At 37.9% G+C, this 23,912-nt stretch overlaps 1 protein-coding gene across 2 annotated transcripts in view; it reads left to right on the forward strand.

Annotated features, from left to right (window-relative positions):
• Vav3 (vav guanine nucleotide exchange factor 3) overlaps positions 1–23,912 on the forward strand; it is a 347,236-nt gene that overhangs the window by 256,662 nt on the left and 66,662 nt on the right. For both annotated transcript variants that reach the window (XM_042675890.1, XM_042675882.1), the window contains exon 20: positions 23,718–23,854. In XM_042675890.1, coding sequence (XP_042531824.1) covers positions 23,718–23,854 — 137 coding nt within the window. The remainder of the gene's footprint in view (positions 1–23,717; positions 23,855–23,912) is intronic.

Below are 23,912 nucleotides of genomic sequence, written 5' to 3' on the forward strand. Positions count from 1 at the left end.
ATATACAGTGCATTATTGCTAACTATAGTCACTCTACTGTGTGATAGCACACAGAATTTCTGGTTCCTGTCAAACTCATGGGTATTCATTGATCATCCTGTCCTCCATTCCCAGTTTCTGGTAACTGTCACTCTAGTCTCCATTTCTATGATATTAATGTTCTTCTAGTCCATTTATGAATGAGATTAGATAATGATTTGCTTTCTGTGCCTGGCTTATTTTACCTAACACAGTGATCTCCAGTTTTATCCATGTTGTTGCAAAGACAAGATGTCCTTCCATTCTTTTTGTGGCTAAGTAACATTCCATGGTATATGTACCACATTTTCCTTATTCATCAGTTGATGGACTCTTAGCTATTTCTACTTGTTGGCCCTTGTGAATAGTGCTTTAATGAACATGGAAAACATATGTCTCCTTGACAGACTGATTTCATTTCCTTTGCAGATATATCTGTACTGAGATTCCTGGATCACACAGATCTATTTTTAATTTTTGAGGCACATTCCTAATATTGTCCATAGTGGCTAGACTAGACTACATTTCCACTAATGATTCACCAGGAAGCTAACTTTATCTTCCAGGTTCTATATAGTTAGACAAGTTAGCTACTAAGTTCCAGAGTAGGGTAGAGATCTATAGAGAGATGCAATTACAATGGTCTTTGTTCTGATGGTTTACTTATCGTCTAGAGTCATACTTCACATGAAATACAGAATTTGGCAGGGAGGACAAAGGACATAAAAGAGTCAGAGTAGGAGCCCTCCTGCCCGCCCCCCCTCTATGGAGTAGAAAATGAGGAGTCAGGCAGGAGAGATGGCGTGGCATATAAAAGCAGTGGGCTGTGAGGGCACTTTACCTAAAATATGCCTGAAGAGTCCTTTAAAGAAAGGGGTGGGAAGGCAAGAGCCAGGTCTGCTAGGTTGGATTCTTGCCATGAAGTTTTCAAGGGTGGCCACGAGTCTGGGCCATGTGGGCGAGGCCTGGACCTGGAAAATTCTGTCCAGCATGTCTGAGCTCCGTTTCTGCCATGAGAAGCCTGTATGCAGAATAAATGCCAACACAACATAAAATTATAAGAATTCAACCTAAAAGCACAAAAATGGATCTGTGTTATCTTTACAGTTGGAGGAGAAAATTAGGACATAGTTAAAATGTATCAAAATTGCTCTGATTTTTTTTAAACGTGCTGGTACTAGGGTTTGAACTCAGGACTTCCTACTTGTGTAGCTTTCACTTGGTACTCTACCACTTGAGCCACACCTCCATTTCTGGCTTGTTGCTGATGAATTGGAGAGAAGAATCATTCAGTTTGTCTGCCTGCACTGGCTTCAAACTGTGATCCTCAGCTCTGAGTCTCCTGAGTATCTAGGATTACAGGCATGAGCTACCAGAAACCAGCAAATGATTTATCTTTTTAAATAATTCACGTTGTTACATCGTTCATCTATTTAGCAGGTGTTCATTGAGAGACTGTTGGGTGCTAACTACAATACATAGAACAGACAGTTGAGTGATTTATGAAGCTTGGCTTTATGAAACTTGCAGTTGAGTGGCAAGAATGTGAAATCTATATCTACACACACACATATGCATACACACACTTGCATTCAGTCTAATGGTTTTTTAACTTTCAATTTTATGGAAACTCAGAAGGTTATGGAAATTCAGTGTACGAAAGCATATATATCTACCTAGGAAGGTGAGGGATATGTTCTTGAGATGACACCTCTGAGGGTTTGAGGGGATTATAGAGATGTGATTTGGGGCCTATATTGTGAAAATGCCTGGTTTCCTTGAAGGGTGAGGAAATGTGCCCTTGGGGTAAATAATTGGAGAGGAATAAGGGTGGCAACAAAGATGCCCCATGGAGAAGACTTGGCAGGAATCGAGCTCCAGGCAGTATTCCTTAGGGCATGGCAGAAATAAAACAAACATCATATAATCCACAAACTACAATTCTGTTAGTTATGGAACTTCCTGCATTGTAGATCTCTTCTAAGAAAAGAGAGTATCCCTCCGCAAATGCTAATACTCTCTTGGTCAGCCAGCTCTATTGGTTATGAGACTCTCTCCCCACTGTAGATCCCTCCTCATAACCCTTGATGAGATCATGTTCTTTTGCTATAGACTTCCATATAATTTGCAGTGTTTGCACTGTGGAATTCCATAATGCTTTATAATAATTGTGGGTATAATTTCCTCTTCTGTCAGATTCAAAGCTTTGTGAAGGCAAGAACCAGCCGCTGTGCATGTTTCACTATTCATATAGTGTATAGTTGGTTTTGAAAAAAATGCATGCAAGGATGAATGGATGCTTAAGAAAAGATGAACAAGCAGAAACTGAAGGGCCAACCAATAACTCACCTCCCAGGGGCTCTTTTCATTTCAGCGAGGATGGGCGAAAAAAGGGAAATGAACTGCATTTCCGGCTATCTGAGAGGAGGCTGTGAGACCACTGGTCATGGTGGTAGCCTGGTGTGTATTTCTGTCTCTGTGAAAAGATAGATGGATGCTTAGAGAAGCTGGCAAGGGAACTAGTTTCTTTTCCAGTTACCTTGTTGCAAAGCCAAGAAACCCAGTCTCAAAATGCCTTCCCACTCATGTCAGATGAAAATAACAATTACATAACTGTGTGCAGCAAAAAAGAAATCTTCCAGTTTAGTACCTTTAAAGTGATATTCACTATGGCTACTGTTACTTAAGGACTGAAAACTACATTTACAAAACCTTCCATGAAAACAGGAGTCCTCATTGGGAACACCACAGAGTTCAACACATTATAACCTGAGTGTGGGATAAGAGAGAATAAACTGGCAGTGGCCGGTGGGGGGGGGGGTGCTGGGTGGGAAGAGGGGTAGAAGTATGTGGTAGGAGTAAATTAGACATGAATCAGATTATCTGTGGGAATACATTTTACATGCCAAAAAATGGATTTTGGTTGTTGGAGAATTTTTCCTTACACGCAGAGGCGTATGAACAGTTTTCCTCTGTAGAGAGATAGAGGAACGATAAGTAGGCATGTTTGCCCTTTAAAATTTCGTGATTTGTCCATTAACAGCATGAGGATGGGAAAGGTGTAGTGTAATACTCATAAATCTTCTTTTCTGTTCCTCTGGAAGGCTCTATTACCCAATCAATAGATTTTTTATAGAAAACTGTTTACCTATTTAAATTCACACATGAAACCTTCAACAGACCACAAAGAACAGCCAGTAATCATGTGTGCTAGGACCTAACATAGTAGCCAAAATATAGTGCCAGCTGAGTATTTCCTAAGAAACACAACAAAACGAAGAGCCTAAATTGGCATACATTTCTGTGGATTCCAAGAGCATTATGCATACATATAAATTTTGCATATTTATATACGTATACAATTAGACATATAAAAACATAAATGCTTCCCTGTAAGAAAGCATTCATATTTTTGGTGCTCCTTATTAAAGAAAAAAAAGAGAAACCTTGGAATCTCCACTGAATTTTTTATTTCTGTATTACTAAGTGCTTAAACCTATAGGATAGTTTTCCATCAGTTTTTTGTGTGAATTGACACCTTGTAGTTATTTATTTACAAAAGTGAGTTGATTTCATGCATTTTTCTAGCCCTCAATTTTGCTTTCTGTTTATAACTTTTTTTTCTTAGCATATATTAGTTGTACACATTAATGGGTTGGATTTTGACATTTTTAGAAATGTATATGATGTTCTTTGATCGAATTGACCCTCTCTCCAATCTATAGCTTGAAAGTAGCAAATCAAAACTCTCTAGCAATACATACACACACAAATTTTGGCAGTACTGGGATTTGAGCATAGAGCTTTTGTGTGCTTGCTAAGTTTATGCTCTGCTACTGTTTTTTTTGTTTGTTTGTTTGTTTTTTGCTTTTTTCTTTTCTAGTCGTAGGGCTTGAACTCTGGGCCTGGGCAATATCCCTAAGCTCTACAGCTCAAGGCAAGTGATCTATCACTTGAGCCACGGCACCATTTCCAGTTTTCTGGTGGCTTATTGGAGATAAGAGTTTTGTGGGCTTTCCTGCCTGGGATGGCTTTGAACCACGATCCTCAGATCTCAGCCACCAGCGCCAGGCTTCTGCCACTGTTTTTACACTGTTTATTATTTGTGAGATCCAGTCCTTACTGCCATCCCAGACATGTGACTGTACTGCAATCCTTCTGTTTTTCACTTTCAACTGTAGCTGAGATAACGGGTTCTTTTCTGCCATGCCCAACTTCTTTTATTGAGATAGAATCTCAAGGACTTTTCTGCCTACTCTGGCCCAGAACTGTGATCCTTATAATCTGTCTCCTAAGTAGCTGAAATTATGAAATGAGCCACAAGCACCAGGTTTCTAGCTTTATTTTTTTAATAAATGTATATTCTACATTTATAGACCAGTACCTTTATCAGTCTATTTTTCTGAACAGTGATTTTTTTTTCACTATACAAAGATATTGAAGAACTGTGACCATGAGAATTGAGGCAAAATGACATTTAATAAAATACTGTGTCCTTATATAAATTCTGTGCCAAAATCAAAGCTGGGACCTGAACTACAGATTTTCTTTTATGTAGCTGTGCTAATATCATTAATTAGCTGATTCTCCAGTATGCTTCTACTACTAAAATGATTTAAGGGTTTAAGGGGTTGGACATACATTTTTAACAACACCTGTGAAGCACTTGAAAATATCACTGCATAACAAGTATGAAAGTGCTATTTTAATTTTCAGCTCTGTTTCATGTTTACTATTAATAGAGTTTTCATCATAAGATGTGTTCTGTGAATCCCAGAAACCTGTCAGAGTCTTTTCTGTGTTCTGCTCATGGGCTCTGTACCTTCTAGCGCTGTGGAGCTTCAGTTGACCTCTGTAGCAATGTCATACAAGATCAGAAGTATTATCTCAAGGTTATGTGAACCACCGTTGTGTCTGAAAGAATGTGTACCTACAGGCAACTCACAGGACAAAATGTCAGGAAGGATTAAGTCCCTGTGTGTGACAATTCTTTCTTAGCCAGCTCTTCCATAATGTTCCTTGTTACCTGAGATCACCAAGAAGAGAAAAGTAAAGAGAGCATAGGTTATGAAACTTGAAATTCTGCTTTAAAAAATACAAGGAGTTTTATTTTTAGGCTATGACTTTAGAGATGTGGAATTTGCTCACAAATGTCACCTTTCTACTCTATTGACCTAACCTTAGTTAGATTGTTTTGTTTCATAAGTTGAAACTGTCAGTTCTTCAGGAAATAGAAGAGATTGTCTTATCTGGGTAAAAGATGTTGTGGGCTGTGCTGAGAATGGAAGTTAGGTTTGTATGAAAGAATTACCTGTATTCTGTTCCAACTCTCCGGGACCCTTCATGAGGAGAGCTATATGGAAAGACTCTCTCAGATGGTCAGGAATACAGTGAGGAAGAGCTTATCAGCCAGCTTGGAGAACAGGGGTAATTTCTGTTTCCCAGGAACTCATACTCACAAATAGCTGAGTATTCTTCCTGTCATTTATTGCATCTTATCCAACAAATGCAGATAAAGCCCAATGGTGATGATTTAAATAAAGTAGCAACAACATTCAGTTTATAGCAAGTTGTGTTTGCTAATCTTATTCACTGAAAATACTATTTATATTGTGTGTTTCTTATAGTATCCGTGGTAAATACAGACAATCTCACTTTTTAACTATTTTAAAACACATTAAAATGTAACTTACTAAAGAGTCTCTAGTGCAGTTTATGTATACACCTATGATACATTTTAAGCATATCAAAATAGTACAATATAATAATATAATAGTTTAATAATTAATATATAATAGTATAATAGTATGGTAGAAATTATTCATATACTTACTATTAAGAGTAAGCAAATGCTGTCTTTTCACCTTTTGTTTGATCTTAGTCAGGAAATTCCTGGTCCTGAGGTCACCAGTAATATTCAGTGTAATTGAAATTAACTTTTACCAACATAAGGGGTATAAAGATTTATTGCTTCAGTTTTTCTCCTAAAAATAAATGCAAACATTTTATCATGTTAAGAGTTGATACATTTCTCATGCCTATTTTTATTCTTTTTGTTTTTCTTTGACATTCAGCTTTTTAATTCTTTTTAAAAAATGTTTTGGGCACTAATCCTTTGGCTATTTTAGTTGCATGCATCTGCTTTATTTGAGTTTATTTTCAGAGATTTAAATTTTTATGGAGACAAATTTATTCATCTTCTCCACTATTCTGGGTTTTCTGTGTCTTGTGCACAGAAAATCATATAAAGCTGATTCAATATACTGTCTTCCAAAAGATTTGCCCTTTTATTTCTCACGTTGCAATCTATATTTTAACTGGATACATAGAAGACTTGGTGTTTTTTTTTTTAGGATTGCTAATTTCATCCAGTGGTTTATTTCTCCTATTATTCTATACTTTTTAGCAATTATATCAAAATAAAAAGCATTCTGTACTGAGATGGCTTTAATTTTTATAATTACTTCCTATATACATGTATGTTCTTATTTTGAAGGATTTTCATGCAAAGTACATTAAAGTATTGCAGAAAAAGCAGCTTGCTGGAACCAGTGAAGGAACAAGCATCCATTGATTCAAACCATGAGCCAGCATGGTGCCAAGTGTTTCATATATAACAGAATACCATTAATGTTATCAATATTCCCTTATCCCAGGCCTTGAAATGAAGCATTTATGGGCCTCAATCTTAGGCCTGTTTGTCACAGAGTTGTGTTGTAGATGATCACATAAAAACTCTTTGCAAACTGACTCCTCTCCATAATTTATTATATACTTGAAAGGGACCTACTACCTTCAGCCTTGGTGACTTCACATTGTAGGTGACTTATTCAATCTTGAGCCTACTCTCTTCCCCTTCCATTGGCATTTTCACCTCCAATGACCTCGCACCATTTCATTTTCTGCCCTTCATCCCTATATCTAGGTGGCCTTGTCACTGCCTGGAGTTCTTCCATTTCTAAAACATGGAATTGAAATACCTCATTCTTTTCCTCTTAGACAGCTCCTGCTCCCTAAGCCAGCCCCTCCTGTGGTGCTGCCTTTGCCTAACCAGGATGGTTTCTACAGCCTTTTGTCAGTGTCTGAATGAGCCTGTTCTTACTTGGTGTTTCTGAAGGAAAAGTACTGTTGAAGAATGTCATTCACTTGCAAAGATTTGTGGCTAGTTTGCTCCTTCTTTCCTTTCTTCCTTCCTTCCTTCCTTCCTTCCTTCCTTCCTTCCTTCCTTCCTTCCTTCCTTCCTTCCTTCCTTCCTTCCTTCCTTCCTTCCTTCCTTCCTTCCCTCCCTCCCTCCCTCCCTCCTTCCCTCCCTCCCTCCCTCCTTCTTTCCTTTCCCTCTCTCTCTTTTGTGTGGGTACAAGGTTTTGAACTCAGGGCCCTATGCTCTTTACTTATGCTCTAACTTTTTTGCTCAAAGCTGGTACTCTAGCACTTAACCTATACCTCCACTTCTGGCTTTTGCTGGTTAATTAGAGATACAAGTCTCATGCACTTTCCTGTCTCTGGTTGGCTTTGAACTGCGATCTTCAGACCTAAGCTTCCTGAGTAGCTAGAGATGTGGCTTCTTAAGTGTGGTACCATTCAGTTACTCTTCCCTGTCTGCCATGGCTATTCATACTTCAGTTCCAAGTTACTATCTCCTTCTTCCCATATCTCTGGTTTTCCTGCCTTTGCACACGGCTCCCTTAGCAACTTCTCTGTATTTTTGGCACTGTGTGCCAGAGGGTAGGGTATATTTCTTGGTTTCTTTCTCTCTGAGGTATAAATCTCTAAACAAAAGAGCTCTCTTAACTCACTGTCGCATCCCTAACACTTAGCACATTTCATGGGTGAATGAAACAGCCTACAGTGAGTCAGACGATCAACCAAACTTGTTGGTGACTATGTTTTATGTGGCGCAGAACTGCATCACATCGTGTGAAGGGAAAATACTTGTAAATTTACAAACTGCTTTCAAGCTTACTGTCTCAGTAAACCATCATATTTTAGTCTTAGTGAAACTTGACAAGAATAGAGCTGTATGTTCTATAAGACTCTTTGTATTCTGGAGATAAACAAAGGGAACAAAAGCTATTTGGAAGTCAGTGGAGAGTTTGATCTATCAGATACACTGGAGAAATGGTTTACAGGTTCGTCTATTTTGATGATAGAGTCCCTTGACATTTCTTAGAATTTGAGAAGCAGTACACTCCATCAGTTGAGCACTCTGGAAATTTAGAAAACAACAACAACAACAAAAAAAAACCTGTGTTTACCTTTCCTAGTGGTAAAGTCAAAAGTGATTTTATAAACAAGTGTCAGATTCTTAAATCCTTGATCATAATAGGGAAGAGAAATAGTAACATGGTTGTGTGGCATGTATATGCTTAAAAATTCACATTGAGCCTTATTAAAATTTCAACTTGAGATTATCATTCATTGTTACTAAGATTTTCTTTTTCTTTGAATTCAAGGCCTCTGCTTGCTAGGCTGGCACAGTACCTCTGAGCCATTCCTACTTTCCACTGGATAGCATCTCACTTCCTGCTTAGGGCATCTGACCTGCAATCCATCTACTTTTAGACTTCCCATCTTTGCTGGGATCACAGGCATGTACCATTGTTTCCAGTTCCTCTTTGTGAGACAGTATCTCACAGGTTTTTCTGTCCAGGCTATCCTGGAACTATGTGGTTTCATCTTGACTTGTAGCATGACAAGGATGCACCACTAGACTCAGATATCGGTTGCCAAGGGGTATGAAAAGCTTGTCTGCCCAGGCCTTCAGTTCTCATTTTCCCTTTCTTACCCACCCAAGTAGTTAGGATTGCAGGTGGAGGCCATTGGTACTCAGACGTTACTACTAAGTTTTTGGTTTTTTTCAATCATATGCTAAGCTCAGGTTAGTGGACCAAAAATGAGGGAATTGGCAAATTAATTATCCTGTGGTTTTGTAATGAGTATTTTTTATAGAGATAAAATTTCTTTGCAGAAGGGAATAGGAGTCATCCCATCACTAATTATGTTCCCTGGGTTCAAAGGGAAAATGTAAACTATCTTTGCTGTTAAAACCTGAAAAAAATACTTAGTAGGTTTTACTTTTTTTTAGTCTTACTTGAGCTTGATCAAGCTCTTGTAGTGTAACGCCATTCATATTTGGTCCTGATTATATATATATGGAAATAACTATTTTGCTACTCATTAGGTTAAACTATAGAAAATTACCTTTTTCATAGTTTTCACTAATCTGTATCACATTTCTGTGAGGGAATGAATAGTAAGATATTGGCAGAAAGGAAAGGAAAAAAGAAAGAGAAAAAGAAAAAGAAAAGGGGATATTTGCTTTATTTATTTAATTTTTGATGGTACCAAGATTTGAACTAAAGGTAATGTGCTTGCTGGGGGGGGCACTATTGCATGAGCTATGACCCTAATCTGCTTTGCTTTTGTTAGTTTTGAACTAAATAATCTTGCATTATTTCCTGAGCCGGGCCAGAGTAGTATCCTTCTATTTATGTTTCCTATATAGCTGGGCTGATAGGCATGCACGGTTTTTTTTATTAATTGAAATGTGATTTCACTAAATCTTGCCCAAGCTAGCTTTGAGATATAAGCCTCCCAATTTCAAATTCCCCAGTAGCTAAGAGTATAGATGTGAGCTATAATACCCAGCTGAAAGAAATATGTGTTGTCCTGGAAGTGTTTGCTTTAGCTAAAGATCATGGGGCAATAACCAGACTGTAAGAAGAAGTTAGGGAAATGTCATTTTTAGTGTCAGAAGTTTTCATGGTAAGTAAAGTTAGAGGGAATAAGTAGTTTGCATTTGCCATTAGGACGTTACTGGTGACATTTGGGTGCTTTTGTAAACTGTAATTGCAGGTGTGCATGGTACCAAAACAAAGCAGAACTTCTGTTTCCTAAATAAACCTACTCTTAACTGCTATTGCTGCTGTCCAGGTGATCCATAACTTCTTGGCACAATTTTTAATACTCTAACTTTGATATTTTCCTTTGTAGTCTCCAGTTTACTCTTTAATAATTATTATTTGTATGTTTTACTACACGTTAGACTGTGGGCACCATTTCATTTTATTATTTTTCAGAGAGAGGGAACTCTGTCTGACCACAACTCGCTTCTTATGCTACATCTGAACAAGTTGAAACCATAATATAATTTTGATATTTAACAATAGAGAATGAAAGAAGCCACTTATACAAAATAGACATTTGGGGAGATAATTGAGTTAACCATTAAGAAGGTAAGGGGGAAAGAAGGAAAGTCAGGAAAAATGTAGTCATTTGCTAATTGGCAGGAAAAGGGATTTTTAAAATGAGGGTTTGAAGGGCAAAGAAATGCCAATACTATTTCTAAACTTTTAAATTTTGAAAACTTCTAATTGGCAAAAGCTTATATGAAAATACCTTATAATTTGTGTATTTTCACAAATTATAAGAAGGCTAGATATTAATCCCCATGATCATACTTCCAAGAGCTACTAGTTAGATTCCTGGATGGATGGATGAATGGGTGGTTGGATGGATGGATGGATAGATATTCAGAGTTTGAAATTCCTAAAAGTTTTCAATGTCTGAGCTGGCTGGAATTTCTTCAAGTTAATTGCAGTGCCATTTTGCAAAGAAGAGCCTGCTGTTCTCTTTCTCTTGGGTTCTATTTCAGAAGTTTATTTTAGAGGAATGTTCATAAGAAGGCTCAGGAGATTGTTCAGCTTGTGTACTGTTATGCGGATGCACTAGTAGTTTTTCTCTTACTTAAGTTAATCCTTGTTCTCCCTTCCATAGTTCCTAAATGAAAGATCAGCATATCAAAAATGATGGTCCGTAGTTGCTATATTCAAAATTTTGCTAGCAAAGAATGATAATAATACATGCTCTTCACTTTAACATATAAATCAATAAACTGCATTCAAAGAAACATGATTTTGGAAGGATTGATTCTAAACATGCTCTCTTCTGCTCAATCAGTCATATTCAAGGGAAGATAAAAAGATATGAGAAAAACAGGATGAGTATCCAGCAATAAAAAGAAAAGTGATTATTATATACACGTGTATATATGAAGATACACAAACTCATATATATATATATACATATATGCTTGTGTATCTACATATATGTGTATATATGTGTGTGTGTAACCAAATTTAAAGTATACCTAGGATGAGTATAAACTGAGTGTCATTTTTAGGGACTTTTAAGAAATTTATATAATTTTACATATTAAAATTATATTTGGGCACAAGTTTAATTATGTGGGATACTGATGGGGAGAGGAAACAGATAAATACAGTTTAAAACCAACTAAAAACTGATATAAAGTGTTAGTTTATTTTGATAGCATCAATATAACAATATTAGTTATTATTAACAACTACATTTCATATGTTGGCTATGGTGAATAAGCAATGTTTGTGTTGGTAGCTTTACTGTGTCCTGGTTTATGTTCTTTTGGGTAAATGTCCAGGAGTAGAATTGCTGGATCATAGAGTAGTTCTATGTTTATTTTTAATTTTTTATTGTTATTATAAAGGTAATGTACAGACAGTTTACAGCTACATTAAGTCAGGTAAAGACTACATATTTTTTTGTTGGACAATGTCACCCTTACTTTCTCTCTCTCCCATTTTTGCCTGTTCCTACCTACAAGTTGTATAGTTCATTTTCAACATAGTATCTGCTGCATTTCTTCACCATTTATCCTTCTATTTCTTGCCCTTCCCAAACAGATAAATGAACAAACAAGAGAAAAAGAAAAGAAAAAACCCTCTGGATACCATTTCCCGGAGTTCATTTTGATAAATACTATACTATACTACTATACTACGCTATGCTACACTACACTACACTACACTACACTACACTACACTACACTATACTATACTATACTATACTATACTATACTATACTATATGATCAGATGCACATAGGCATTGTGCCTTTGTGTTCTTCTCCTAAGGATATCCTCTGTATATTTAATTTTTTGAGCAACCTCTATACTGCTTTCCAGAATGGTTGAACAGATTTACATTCCTGGCCAGCATCGGTTATCATTTGTTTCTTGGATAATGGCCATTCTAACTGGGGTGAAGTGTTTTTATGATTTTCATTTTTTTACAGCCAGAGATGTTGAGCATTTTTTCATCTGTCTATTGGTTATTTTTACTTCTTCTTCTGAGAAGACTCTCTTTAGCTCATTTTTGAGGGTTTTTTTTTTTAAGTTTTCTGTATATTCTGGATATTAGGCCATTGTATGATGTGTACCTGGCAAAAATTTTCTCCCATTCTGTAGGCTAGCACAACTATGTTCATTGCAGCACTGCTTACCATAGCCAGGGTATGGGATTAGCCCAGATGCCCCTCAATGGACAAATGGATCAAGAAAATGTGGTGTATGTATACATAATGGAATTTTACTCATCCATTAGAAAGAATGATATTGTACCATTTGTAAAGAAATAGAAAGACCTGGAAAAAATTATGCTATGAGGGAAAAACACATCTTTTGTCTCTCTTCAGAGAGACAAAGCTAGATTTAGTTCATAAACTTCTAAGTAATTGTGCTGGGTAATATGCAAGTATATACAAATGTATTAAGTGAAATACTGTAGATTCAAGGGAGAACTCAGATAGTATAATTCTTTACAAAGGCAAATTCAGAGTTCAGCAAAATACCAGGAAGAAGATACTCAAAAGAGGTGGGGTAGGGTCAAGGGGAAAGAGGTAGACAGATAAAGAGGAAAAAGGAGAAGAAAGCAGTCAAGAATCCCATGTATATCATACAAAATTAAGAGGGAAGGGGTGAACAGGGAAGAAATGGATGAGAATGATGAGAGGTAGCATTGATCAAGATGTATTGCATCCACAAACTGCTTTGTTAAATGGAAACTCCTTTGTTGAGACCAAAAAAATTTTTTTTTGGTAGTGGGGCTTGAACTCAGGGTTTGGGCACTGTTCCTGCACTCTTAAGCTCAAGGTGAGCGCTCTACCTCTTGAGCCACAGCACCACTAAGACCAAAATATTTTAACAATATAAATTATATGAGATATTAAATAAAAGAACTACATTTAAGCGATACTTTTATAGAAATGTAAGCATTACAAATATATGGCAAAGGAGACAGATAACATAAACACGTAAGCATGCTAATTGCAAGCTTAGAAGTGTAAACTGACTTGACCAGACAGACTTGCTTGCTCAGGGTGTGTAAGCAACTCTTAGAAGGTCAGTGCACCTAAAAATAGTGAGCAGGTATGAAATTGGAACAGGGTGAGACTAGCACTAGATCATCTAATCTCAGAGGTGATGTGGCCAGGCATATAGTCTTAAATCTAAAGGCAGTAGGAAGCATTGTTAAACAGGAAAGTATTATTATATCTTCTTTTTAATTTTTAATCAATCACCCTGTTCTATACAGAATGGTCAAGCATCGTAAGAGTGGATAAGGAAAACACAAAAGTGCCAGTATTTGCAACAAAACAAAACCAACAGAGCTTGAATGGGAGGTAGAAATGAAGGGAAGAGGGAAGAGTTGACCAGGGAGATTTTTTGGAGGTAGAATTGAGAGTGCCTATGTGCACATTTTCTGCATTAAAATTACAGACAGATTTAGAATATTCAGATGTGTTCCCAACACATTCAGATTTGTTCAGACACAGTTTATTGATTTACATGTTAAAATGAAGAGCTGGAAAGGGTGGCATTTGTGGAAAGAACATCCCCCTACCTTTCTCCCTTCTAAAAAATAACTTTTTAAAATAAGGAATATAGTCCAAGCTTGCACAAGCATGCACCTGAAATTTCAGGACTCAGGAGGCTGAGGTAGGGGAGGATCTTGAGTTCAAGGCCAACCTGGGTTATATATTAATAACTTATCTCAAAAAAGGAGGAAAATGAGTAAATATTACCAAGGCCTCATGCTTTCAGCTCTGTCTCTTTCTTGTTCTCTAGATAGATAGATAGATAGATATTTAATATATACTATATATTATATATAACATATGGCTGAGTTGCATTAGTATAAGAGATTTGAAGTAGTAAGCATGAGTATCCAAAAGTGTGTGTGTGTGTGTGTGTGTGTGTGTGTGTATATATATATATATATATATATATATATATATATATAATGCACTTAGAGAAATGTAGTAGGTGTATTATTAGGTCCATTTGAGTGACTAGACCAAGAAAATCATAAACTAGTAAGGTTATAAATAACAGAAACTTATTTTTCACAGATCCAGAGTTAGGACAGTGAACGTGAAGTATGGGCAGATTCTGTATGGGGTGAGGGCCTACTTCCTGACTCATAAAGAGTGGCCCTCACTGAATCCTCACAGGATGAAAAGAGTGAGGTGCTCTAAGGGCCTTGATCCCCTTCATGAGGAAGACTTCACCCTTGTAACACAGTCCCCTCCCAGAGTGCTCACCTCCCAATGCCATCCAACTGGGGACTGGGTAACATAACATTCCAGCTATTTCTGTAGTGATTGGAGCAGATCACCTTCCTGAGCAGAAGTACTTTGAGCTTTAAGCAATGAGGGAGGCAGTCAGACTTTTTATTTCCTTTCTTGGATTAAGATGGATTTACAGAGAACAGCAAGGGCCTACCCGCCAGGAAGAAGGTACAAGCAGGTCTCAAGACTGTTCAATAAATCCCAAGTAGTTCAAGGGAATCTGAATAGAAATGAAATGAAGAAGTGAACTAGACTCTCAGGACTGTCCTTGGCGTACTTCTTGCTCATTCCCATCTTCATGCTTATGACTCAGCTTGTCTCCGGTCTTCCTCACCCTCCTGCTTTCTTCTCTGATCTTAAGTCTGACCTGCTTACCTTTCCTTAAAACAGCCCTTTTCCTCCCACCCCATTGCCCACATTCCACCCACTCTCCAGTCCAGCAGCTTTTTCTAATTGCTTTTTAATAATGCTTATATCTGATCTTACTATATTTATCAATTTAACTTTATAAAAATGTTATTGTTCTCTAAAGGTACAGAGGGGCTACGGTTGCATAAGTCAAGTAAAGAGTACATTTGTTGTTGGACAATGTCATTCCTTCCCTCTCTCTCTGTTTTCCCTCCATCCCCACTTACAAGTCATATAGTTCATTTTCAACATAGTGTTTAGTAAATACCATTTGTTCACTTTTTGTCCTTCCATTTCTGTCCCCCACCCTTACCTTTTCATTTACTTTTGGGTTTCATCCACTGAAATGCAAGGTTTATGATAGGCATAGTTAATCATATTTATAGCTGTGTTTTCAATGTTTAGGCCACTATCTGCACATGAACGATCTGTAAATACTTATTGAGTAAATAAATCAATGAACCCAGAAAAGACTAGGTGATTGCAAAGTGCCTTTAATTGATTTTGCTATTACTGTACTCTTTTACCCACTAGGTATCTGTGTGTGTGTGTGTGTGTGTGTGTGTGTGTGTGTACACATTGGAGTCTCTTGCTATTGCTTGGCTTTTTCATTGAGGTGATGGTCTGCCACTTGAGCCACAGCTCCACTTTGACTTTTTGCTGGTTAATTAGAGATAAAAGTCTCAGAGACTTTTTATTTCCCCAGGCTAGCTTCAAACTGAGATCCTCTGTGCCAGCCTCCTGAGTAGCTAGGATTAAAGTGAGTCACAAAGGCCCAGCCCTAGATATCTTATATGACCTCATTACTAAAGCCTCACTTTAATTGCAGAAAAGAAACATAGTTGCTTTGTGGGAGAGTGGAAGGAGATTATCTGGGAAGGGTAAGGGAACAGCTCAAGAAGTTATCTCAGAAGTCACTCTGGGTCTTGATGTCTTCCATGAAGGAAAGTACAGCAGTCTTCAAAGAAATGTTTCTCAAGTCTCAGATCTGGAAACCGGTGATCCCAGTGAATTTTTTTTTTGAGGTAGCAGGCATTGTTTCCCAATAACTTGCATAATAATCTGCATTATTGCATATTTGCGCCCCACATTCATTTTTATTACAATAAATCTGGCTTGTCCGTCTCCAGTAGAACTGCCTATTTTGCAGCCCCTCTGCTACCTTCTCCTGTCTGTCATGAGGTCTCATATGTTTAGCCTACTTCACTATCATTTTTGACTGAGTCAGCAACCCTGAAACCCTCGGGTGTGGTCAAAAGAGCAGAAGGAGGTGTTTTAGGTGATTACAGCTTTTATGAAGCTAAAGCTACCCGTGGCCACTTTCACAAGATCCACAGAGCTTCATATGGACACATGTCCATAGATTTCCTAGTGTAAGCATTTTGGAGGGTAAACTGAGAGTTTTTGAGGCTCTGTCTTTCAAATATATCCTACCGGTGTTATTACTCTTCAAATAAAGCTCATTCTGGGGCGGCTCTGAGTCTTTCACCACTTAGAGGAGAGTTCGATCCCTCCTTGCCTGCTTCCCAAGCTGACACGCTCTACCCCACAGGGGTTCAGACCCTTCTGACTCGTGCAGTGGTCCTGATCCACAGCCTCCATCCCAGGAGGCTGCAGTGGGTGACCACCTTGAAGTTGGGAGGATTAAATTAAGAGTCAATAAATTGAATTCTAATTTCATGTTTGCTTCTGACTAGCTCTTTGACTTGAGAGGATGAAGTGGTGATCACTATGATTTTTACTTGTGTAAATAGGGAATACCAGGGGGCAATACTGTCGTCAGAAGTTGTGTAGATGTGTTTTGAGAGCATGGGTGGTTCTGATCCTTGGAGAGGATGATGAGGTCACTCAGGGCTAGGTTCTAACCAGCCTCTTCCCCTCCATGGGACTGAGCATTAGGGCTGTGCTAAATCCCTGTTCTCTAAATGCTTTGGTCTAATTGCAAGATTTTTAGGGAAACCTAATTTTCTCACTAAAATGCATGATATAATACAAAGTTAGATTCGCCTGGAATCTAAAGTAACACCTGCAATTTACTAGTTCTTTTGTTGGCTATGACATCTTCCTAATAAACTTGAAGCAAGTTGTTGAAAGTCATTACCGTTGACTCAAGATTCACTAATGCTCCCATAGGCAGCACCAAAGAAGGACTCACCAGTGTTTATGAAGCTGGAGGGAGACTTTTATGCCTGGTCTTTGTTTATATAGAAGCAGTGATGATTTCCTTCATTTTTGACTCATCATTGTTTATGAAGGTAAAGTAGGATTCTCTGGATGAAAATGTGGATTAAAAAAAGCTATTGATACGATGTGTTTCCTTTGTGAACCAACTCATTCTTTAGTTTGGTTTGTTTTCCATGAAATTGTCTGCTTTTGTCATGGCAGATGGTTTCCATTGCAAGATTCCTCTAGCTCCTCTAGGAGGACCAGCCCATAGGAAAAAAGAATGGTGCTTTCTTGGAAACTGCCCTGTAAGGTCGGTAGACTGGAAAAGCCCAGGGCCCAGTATCCCAAGCCACTCTGCTTGGTCTGGATGGACCTGATGTTTTGATTGGGGACTTGAAACAGAGAGAACCTACCTGTGAATGCCAAGGGGTTTTGCTGGTGTGATGCCAGGCAGTATTTAATTGCATCATAATTTTCTCAGAAGCAAGTTTGGTCATGGTTTGATGTTCACTGCAGTGCTTTATACATGCATCTACAAGGAGGAGATTTCAAAACCTGGCTAGAGTTTGAAAGTCTCAGCCCAAGAAACTTGTAGGAAAACAAAATACTTAATCTCAAGATTCTATTCAAGAGTGAAGAAAACAAAATTTCTTAAAATTGTTATGGATGGGAATTTTTTTTAAAGTACCCATTGCACAAGAAGCCATGAGCAGTTATTTGGTTGCTTGTGTGTTCATTGGTTTGACCATACTGTGGTGGACTAAAGACATTTTGAGGACAGGAATCTTGCCTTGACTGTGTTCTCAAACTGCCTTGCCCCATGCTGGGACATGTTTAAGACACAGCTAATCAATGAATAGATAGGTTTTGCTTGTAATCAGCTTCTCAGGATAAACCAATAGTGTCTTTAGGCATCTTGTAAGACAAATTATTTTTTAATGTCACTGTATTTACATTTTAAATTAGGCTTCCAAGGTGAAAGGTCAGCCCATTACCAATAGCCCATTTATCTAGCGGGCAGCACTCTCTTTTGAAATACTGCCCCCAGGAAGCCCATGACATTAGGACTCTGATATCAGCATCATGAAGATATGCTAATCTATATTGTGGCAATGACTCTTCTTGCCCTGCTTAGAAGACACAGTAGCTGAAACTAGTCCAATGCACTGTTAAGTTCATTTGAAGTTGGACCATTCAAGTGAAAATTATCAGTGAAATAATTTATATCAAGTAGAGTTAACATTTTATAAACACTTTAATGTTTTTTGGTTTTTTGGTTTTGTTTTTGGCATGTGTCACTCTGGTGCCATTGTAATCCTATCTGAACATTTTCTTCAGAGTGATTTCTCACTTCAGCCATGCGTTCAGCCCCTTTTAGGTTTATTTATTTTAATTCTCTTTTAATTGACTTTTCTCCCATAATGTTTTGAGACTTTTGCCTTGGACTTTGATTCTTCTACCCAGACCACTATGTAGCGGTGATCACAGGCATATACTGACACACTCAGCTTGTTGGTTGATTTGGTCTTCTCAATAACTTTTTTGCAGGGGTATCCTCAAGCCCTGACCCTCCTTATCATTGCCTCTCTACCTACTGAGTAGCTGGGATTACAGGCATGTGCCATCATATTTTGCCCCTTTGATTTCCCTGTTATATTAATGTATATTAACATATACACATATAGTGAGTGACTTTAATGTTTCACACACAGAAACTAGTGGCTTTTATTTCATTTAATCAGAACTCCATGACTATTAGTATAGCATGATGACCATTTTAATTTTGCTAGTTCTTCAGTATGTTAATACTTCATGTATAAGAATGCCTTGGGATTGATTTAAAACCAAGTACAATGACTAGTGTGAACATAAAGTAAAGGACAAAGTGGTCCACAAGATAAATATTAAGGATATTGGCTGTAGAACAAAGCCCTTGTCATAAAGAATAAAGCAAGCCAAAGTAAACATTTGGCAGAGATTTAATTTTGACTGAGCAATTTTAATTATATTCTCTTAGATAAGATTGCTGATTATGTAAAGCTTTGGGAATTCCCAAGATTGCCCAAAATATTTATCTGTTGGGAATACACACAATTTATTTTTCATTTCATGTCTAAAGGTAGTTGTAGTACATATAATCAGCCAGTAACTGTACCAACATGTCCATTGTGTACACAGTTCTAGAATGAAACAAAGTAACCATCTACTGACTGTGATTTCTCAAGATGAGAATAAGGCTTTCTGCAATGAGTTGTCATTAATACAACAAAATGCATAGTTGTGGATTTTTAAAATTTATTATTATTTTCTGGTGTGTGAATGTGTGCTAGATCTGGGATTTGAACTCTGTCTTGTGCTGTTGCTTGCCATTTTTGCTGAAGGCTGGTGCTCTACGACTTGAGTAATACCTCCCCTTAGGGATTTTTGCTGATTAATTGGAGACAAGAGACTCTTGCATTTGTCTTCACAGACTGGCTTCCAACCAAAATCTTAAAGATCTCAGCCTCCTGAGTAGCTAAGATCACAGGCTTGAGCCACCAGTGCCTGAGAGTTTTAGTTACTTTTAAATGATAAACTGTGGCTATTTGTGATTAATCAATATCAGCGAAGAAAACTCATTTCCACTTCTATACTTTATGATGGTTTGCATCTCAGAATCCTTGAAGTAATAACAGCCAATGACTGGCAGGAAGGGTTTGATTTTTTTTAAAACATGAGATATTTTCAGCTGACCAAATTTTGAAAGCTTACTCTAATAAAAGGAGGCTCATAGGAATGGTCCAAGAGGGTCACTATATTCAATGTACTTATGTGAATATGGAACCAGATAAATTGAGGGGATGGGTGGGGTTGGAAGAGTTAGGGGAGAACAGTGGGAGGGTGACACTGATTAGATGCACTGTACTCCTAACGTGGCATGCTGACTTGAAAGCCTTGCTAATAAATGGTTTGCTACATTGACTGAGTTGTCATGGGGATGTATAGTGAGTGTTCTGTGCTGGCCATTTTTAAGCAGAGGTTAAAACCTGTCAGGCATATTTTATACGGGGAGAGGAAAACCCACAGTAAATCAACAGTAAATGGCCATTGAAAATATGAGCATCTGTAAACCTAATTTGTTCTCTGTTCTCATCTCATTTATGAAGCGGGAAACCTGCTGTGGCAGTAGATTGGGTTAAGTATGATATTGATGGTTGAGTGCTGATGGGGAAGTTTAACCCATTCCTCTTTTTTTTCTTTAATAGCACTTTTAATCTTGGTGGTTGTGGTTGTGTTCATGGCAATGTTACTGTGCCCTTTTTGTAAAAGGCAGGAATATAAGGGGGTCTTCTGGAAGGCGATGATTCAATCTGCCAGTATGGAACACCTGCTGGGAGCTAGCTTCAGAAGCAAAGGGCAGAGTGTGAGAACTCATCATGTTGCTATGCCCTTGTTTTATTCTTCTGTCCTTTGATCTCTGCAGCCCTATAGCCCTAACAACAGACAGTTCATGCAGAGGTAGGAAGTGCTAACCAATTAGAAACAAATAACCCAAGGTTACTCTCAAAAATAGTCCATTATATCATAAACTCAAAATAGATCCCCCATGGAAAAAGCATATCAGTTGAATAAGCACTGTGCTTTTTAAATCATTTATGGCTGAATTGAGGCTAGTGTAGGCTACTACCTGGGACTCAACCAAACTCTGGCAAGTATTATACACTTTTGTTTAAGGAATGAGGTTAGCCACATAGCTATGCTAGTACACTACTAGATTATCTGCTCAATTGAATCTTACAAAGAAGCACTCATTTTTGTAATCCTAGTTACTCAGGAGGCTGAGATCTGAGGATAGCAGTTCCAAGTGAGCCCAAGGAGAAAAGTCCCCATGAGACTCTTATCTCCAATAAATTACTCAGAAAAACCAGAAGTAGCACTGTGGCTTAAGTGGTAGAGCTCTAGCCTTGAACACAAAGAGTCTCAGGGACAGTACCTAGGTCCTGAGTTCAAGCCCCAGGACTGGCAAAAACAAACAAACAAAAAACAGAGTCCATCATTACTACCTTGAGGAATAAGTAGGACCCTTTTCTTGATCATGTTACTTTATGACCCCTTTTCTGTTTCAGATATTAGGATTTTGCTATGTGTTATGGCATCTCAGCATATCTGACCACGCAAAAGGCTGCATCGCTGCATGACTGACATATTATAGCTTTACATGTAGGTTGAACATGTCTGTGTTCTAATGTCTGGTGTTTCTTTGGTTAGTGAAAGGGCATCAAACTTAAAGTTAATTATTCCCCTAAACATTCTGTGCATTTTTAGTCATTTCTTCTTGACAGTGACCACTTGAGCATGTTGACAGTGAAACAGTTGTCATTCTAATCACATGTCACATGTTACTGTTTCTTTGTACACAGTCCATCTTGGCAATTGACAACTGTCATGAAGGCCAGGGCTATACCTGTCCCTAGCATTTGAGACCACATGAGCAATTTCAGGCTTAAAACTCCTTTCTTGTCTTCAGACACTACTTAAAAGTTAGCATGAAATAAAAATTGCCCAGAGAATTTACCAAGAGAGAAAATTTTCAGGCCCCCAAAATGCTTGATTTACAGGTGCCATGCACAACGCTGACCCCCAAACATGAAATAAACTATCACTCAAACCAGACTTCATTTGCACCATTCTAATTTATACTTTAAGAGATATCGAGCTCTTGTTTCCATTACCTGGAATTCATTTTGATAAATATTGTGTTAGATGATCAGATGCACATAGGTATTGTGCCTTTGTGTTCCCTTCCTAAGAATATCCTTCTTTGGTCTACTGTGTGTGAATAAGGTTTTTTCTTTTGTTACTATTTTTTTTTTAATTCTTTTTCATTCCCTTTTGTCTTGTTTGTTCATTAATCTCTCTTTAGGAGGGTAAAGTGGAGAACATAAATGTGGAGACAAAGGGTGAACAAATGTAGCAGTGATACTTGCTAGATACTATGTTGAAAATGATCTATACAACTTGTAGTGGATGGGACAGGGAGGGAAAAACTGGAGAGAATTGAGGGCGGGGAGTGACATTGGTCAAGAAGAAATGTACTCTTTATCTCTCTATGTGCCTATAACCATAACCCCACTGCATATCACCTTTACAATAACAACAAAATTGCGTTAATAGAAAAGAGAAATATTGAGCTCTTTGGTTAGCATTATATATGGGTTGCTTGATTGCATTTTGAGTTAGCAGCAATAACCCAATATAAGACTGTGTTAAAGAAGCTCTTGCTCTACTCAAGGTGTTTGCAGTGTTGAACATAAGTCTGATAAACACTTCACCAAGAGTATTGTTTTTGGGAAAAGACAGTAGGGTCTTCTACTTGTGTAAGGGCGCTACCTTGTAACATCTGTGGGACTAAAGTCATCATTCCTCCAGGGGTCCAATGCTACAAGAACTGAGGCCCAGAGGACACAATCCAGCTGTTGCTGTAGCTTCTATGGGGTGAAGGCACAATGTGGTTCTTTCTTCTCCTCTCTGATGGAATGGATTAATACAAAAAGCTTGACAGAACTTTTCAGTTGTTTAACTTATAGTGACAGTTTTCCTCCTCCCCCCACCCCAAATACTCCTTTAATTGAAAAGGATTTTGGATTTTATTAACTCTTTGCATTTTGCATAGCTTTCTAGACCTTCGCTAGGTCGCTTGAGCATCTAAAAGCAAATGATAGTCAATTGACCCTTCTTTATATATGAAGTGCAGCATTTTCATGGACTCTTCATATTTAGTCATCAGAACAAAATTTCTTGAAGTGTAATAAGCCAAGGCTGAAATCTTTAAATGGGCCACGTTTGGGGCGGGGGGAAGGGGAAGAAAGGGAAAGAAAATTCACCCTGTAAATGAAAAAGTGACTTGGAGGTCATCTCTTTTTGACCAATATTGGTGCAATTAGGCCTGTGTGCAATTGAAGTTGCTATTCTCAAAAAATGAAATATTGAACTGAGGTCGTCATTGCACATTCAGAGAAATTCAAAGAGAAGAGATGGCTCTGTATTTCAAATATTATTGATGCTATTGGCTTAGACATCTCCCCATTATTGGGTCTGTTTTGCAAGCCTAAATTTGAGCCTGAAGATTTTCTCCACATAAATGTCTTAGATATTGCAAGGGCAGATCCATCACCTGTTTTTTGTTGTTGTTGTTTTGTTTTTGTTTTTATTTTTTGCTTTGGAATTACAAAAATAACCTTAAGGTACAAGCCTTAGACTGGGCACTGTTGATGCATACACAGAGAGAACGAGACTCCCTAGTGATGAGATCAACCAGTACCCAAGAGGAAAGTAATAGGCAGAAAGGATAGAGTTGATGGAAAAATTGATTCTTTTCCATTAAACTGTACGTGATGTGTTTTTTATGAAACAAGCATCAGCTGAAGGAGAAATATTTCAACTGAAAAAAGAGATTGATGGTGAGGGAGAGGGAAAGGATTCTAGGGGGATGGGGGGGGACAGATTTGTGTCTTACCTCATTACCATCTCAAGTAATGAGAAAGTGGAAAAGCAATCTGTAGCATCACCACACATGTTTACTCAGACCTGGTGACATTAAACGTTTTTAATGTTAATAATGGCTCCTTTTTGTTTTTCTTAAGTACCTGTAGGCTTCGCACACCTTTCTCAATCCTAAAACTTGTCTTGTTCATTTTCAGGTTGGCCAAAGATGCAGGTCATTAGGAACTACACTGGAGCCCCGCCTCCACCTCTTCATGAAGGACCCCCATTGCATATCCAGGCTGGAGATACTGTAGAACTTCTGAGAGGAGATGCTCACAGTCTGTTTTGGCAGGTAGTACCCAGGTTATAATTTCTAGGGATTTAGTGGCTGATTAGTTACCTCATGAAGA

This window comes from Dipodomys spectabilis, unplaced genomic scaffold (assembly GCF_019054845.1).
Source record: "Dipodomys spectabilis isolate Male_0828 unplaced genomic scaffold, ASM1905484v1 ptg000002l, whole genome shotgun sequence".
NCBI classification, from domain to species: domain Eukaryota; kingdom Metazoa; phylum Chordata; class Mammalia; order Rodentia; family Heteromyidae; genus Dipodomys; species Dipodomys spectabilis.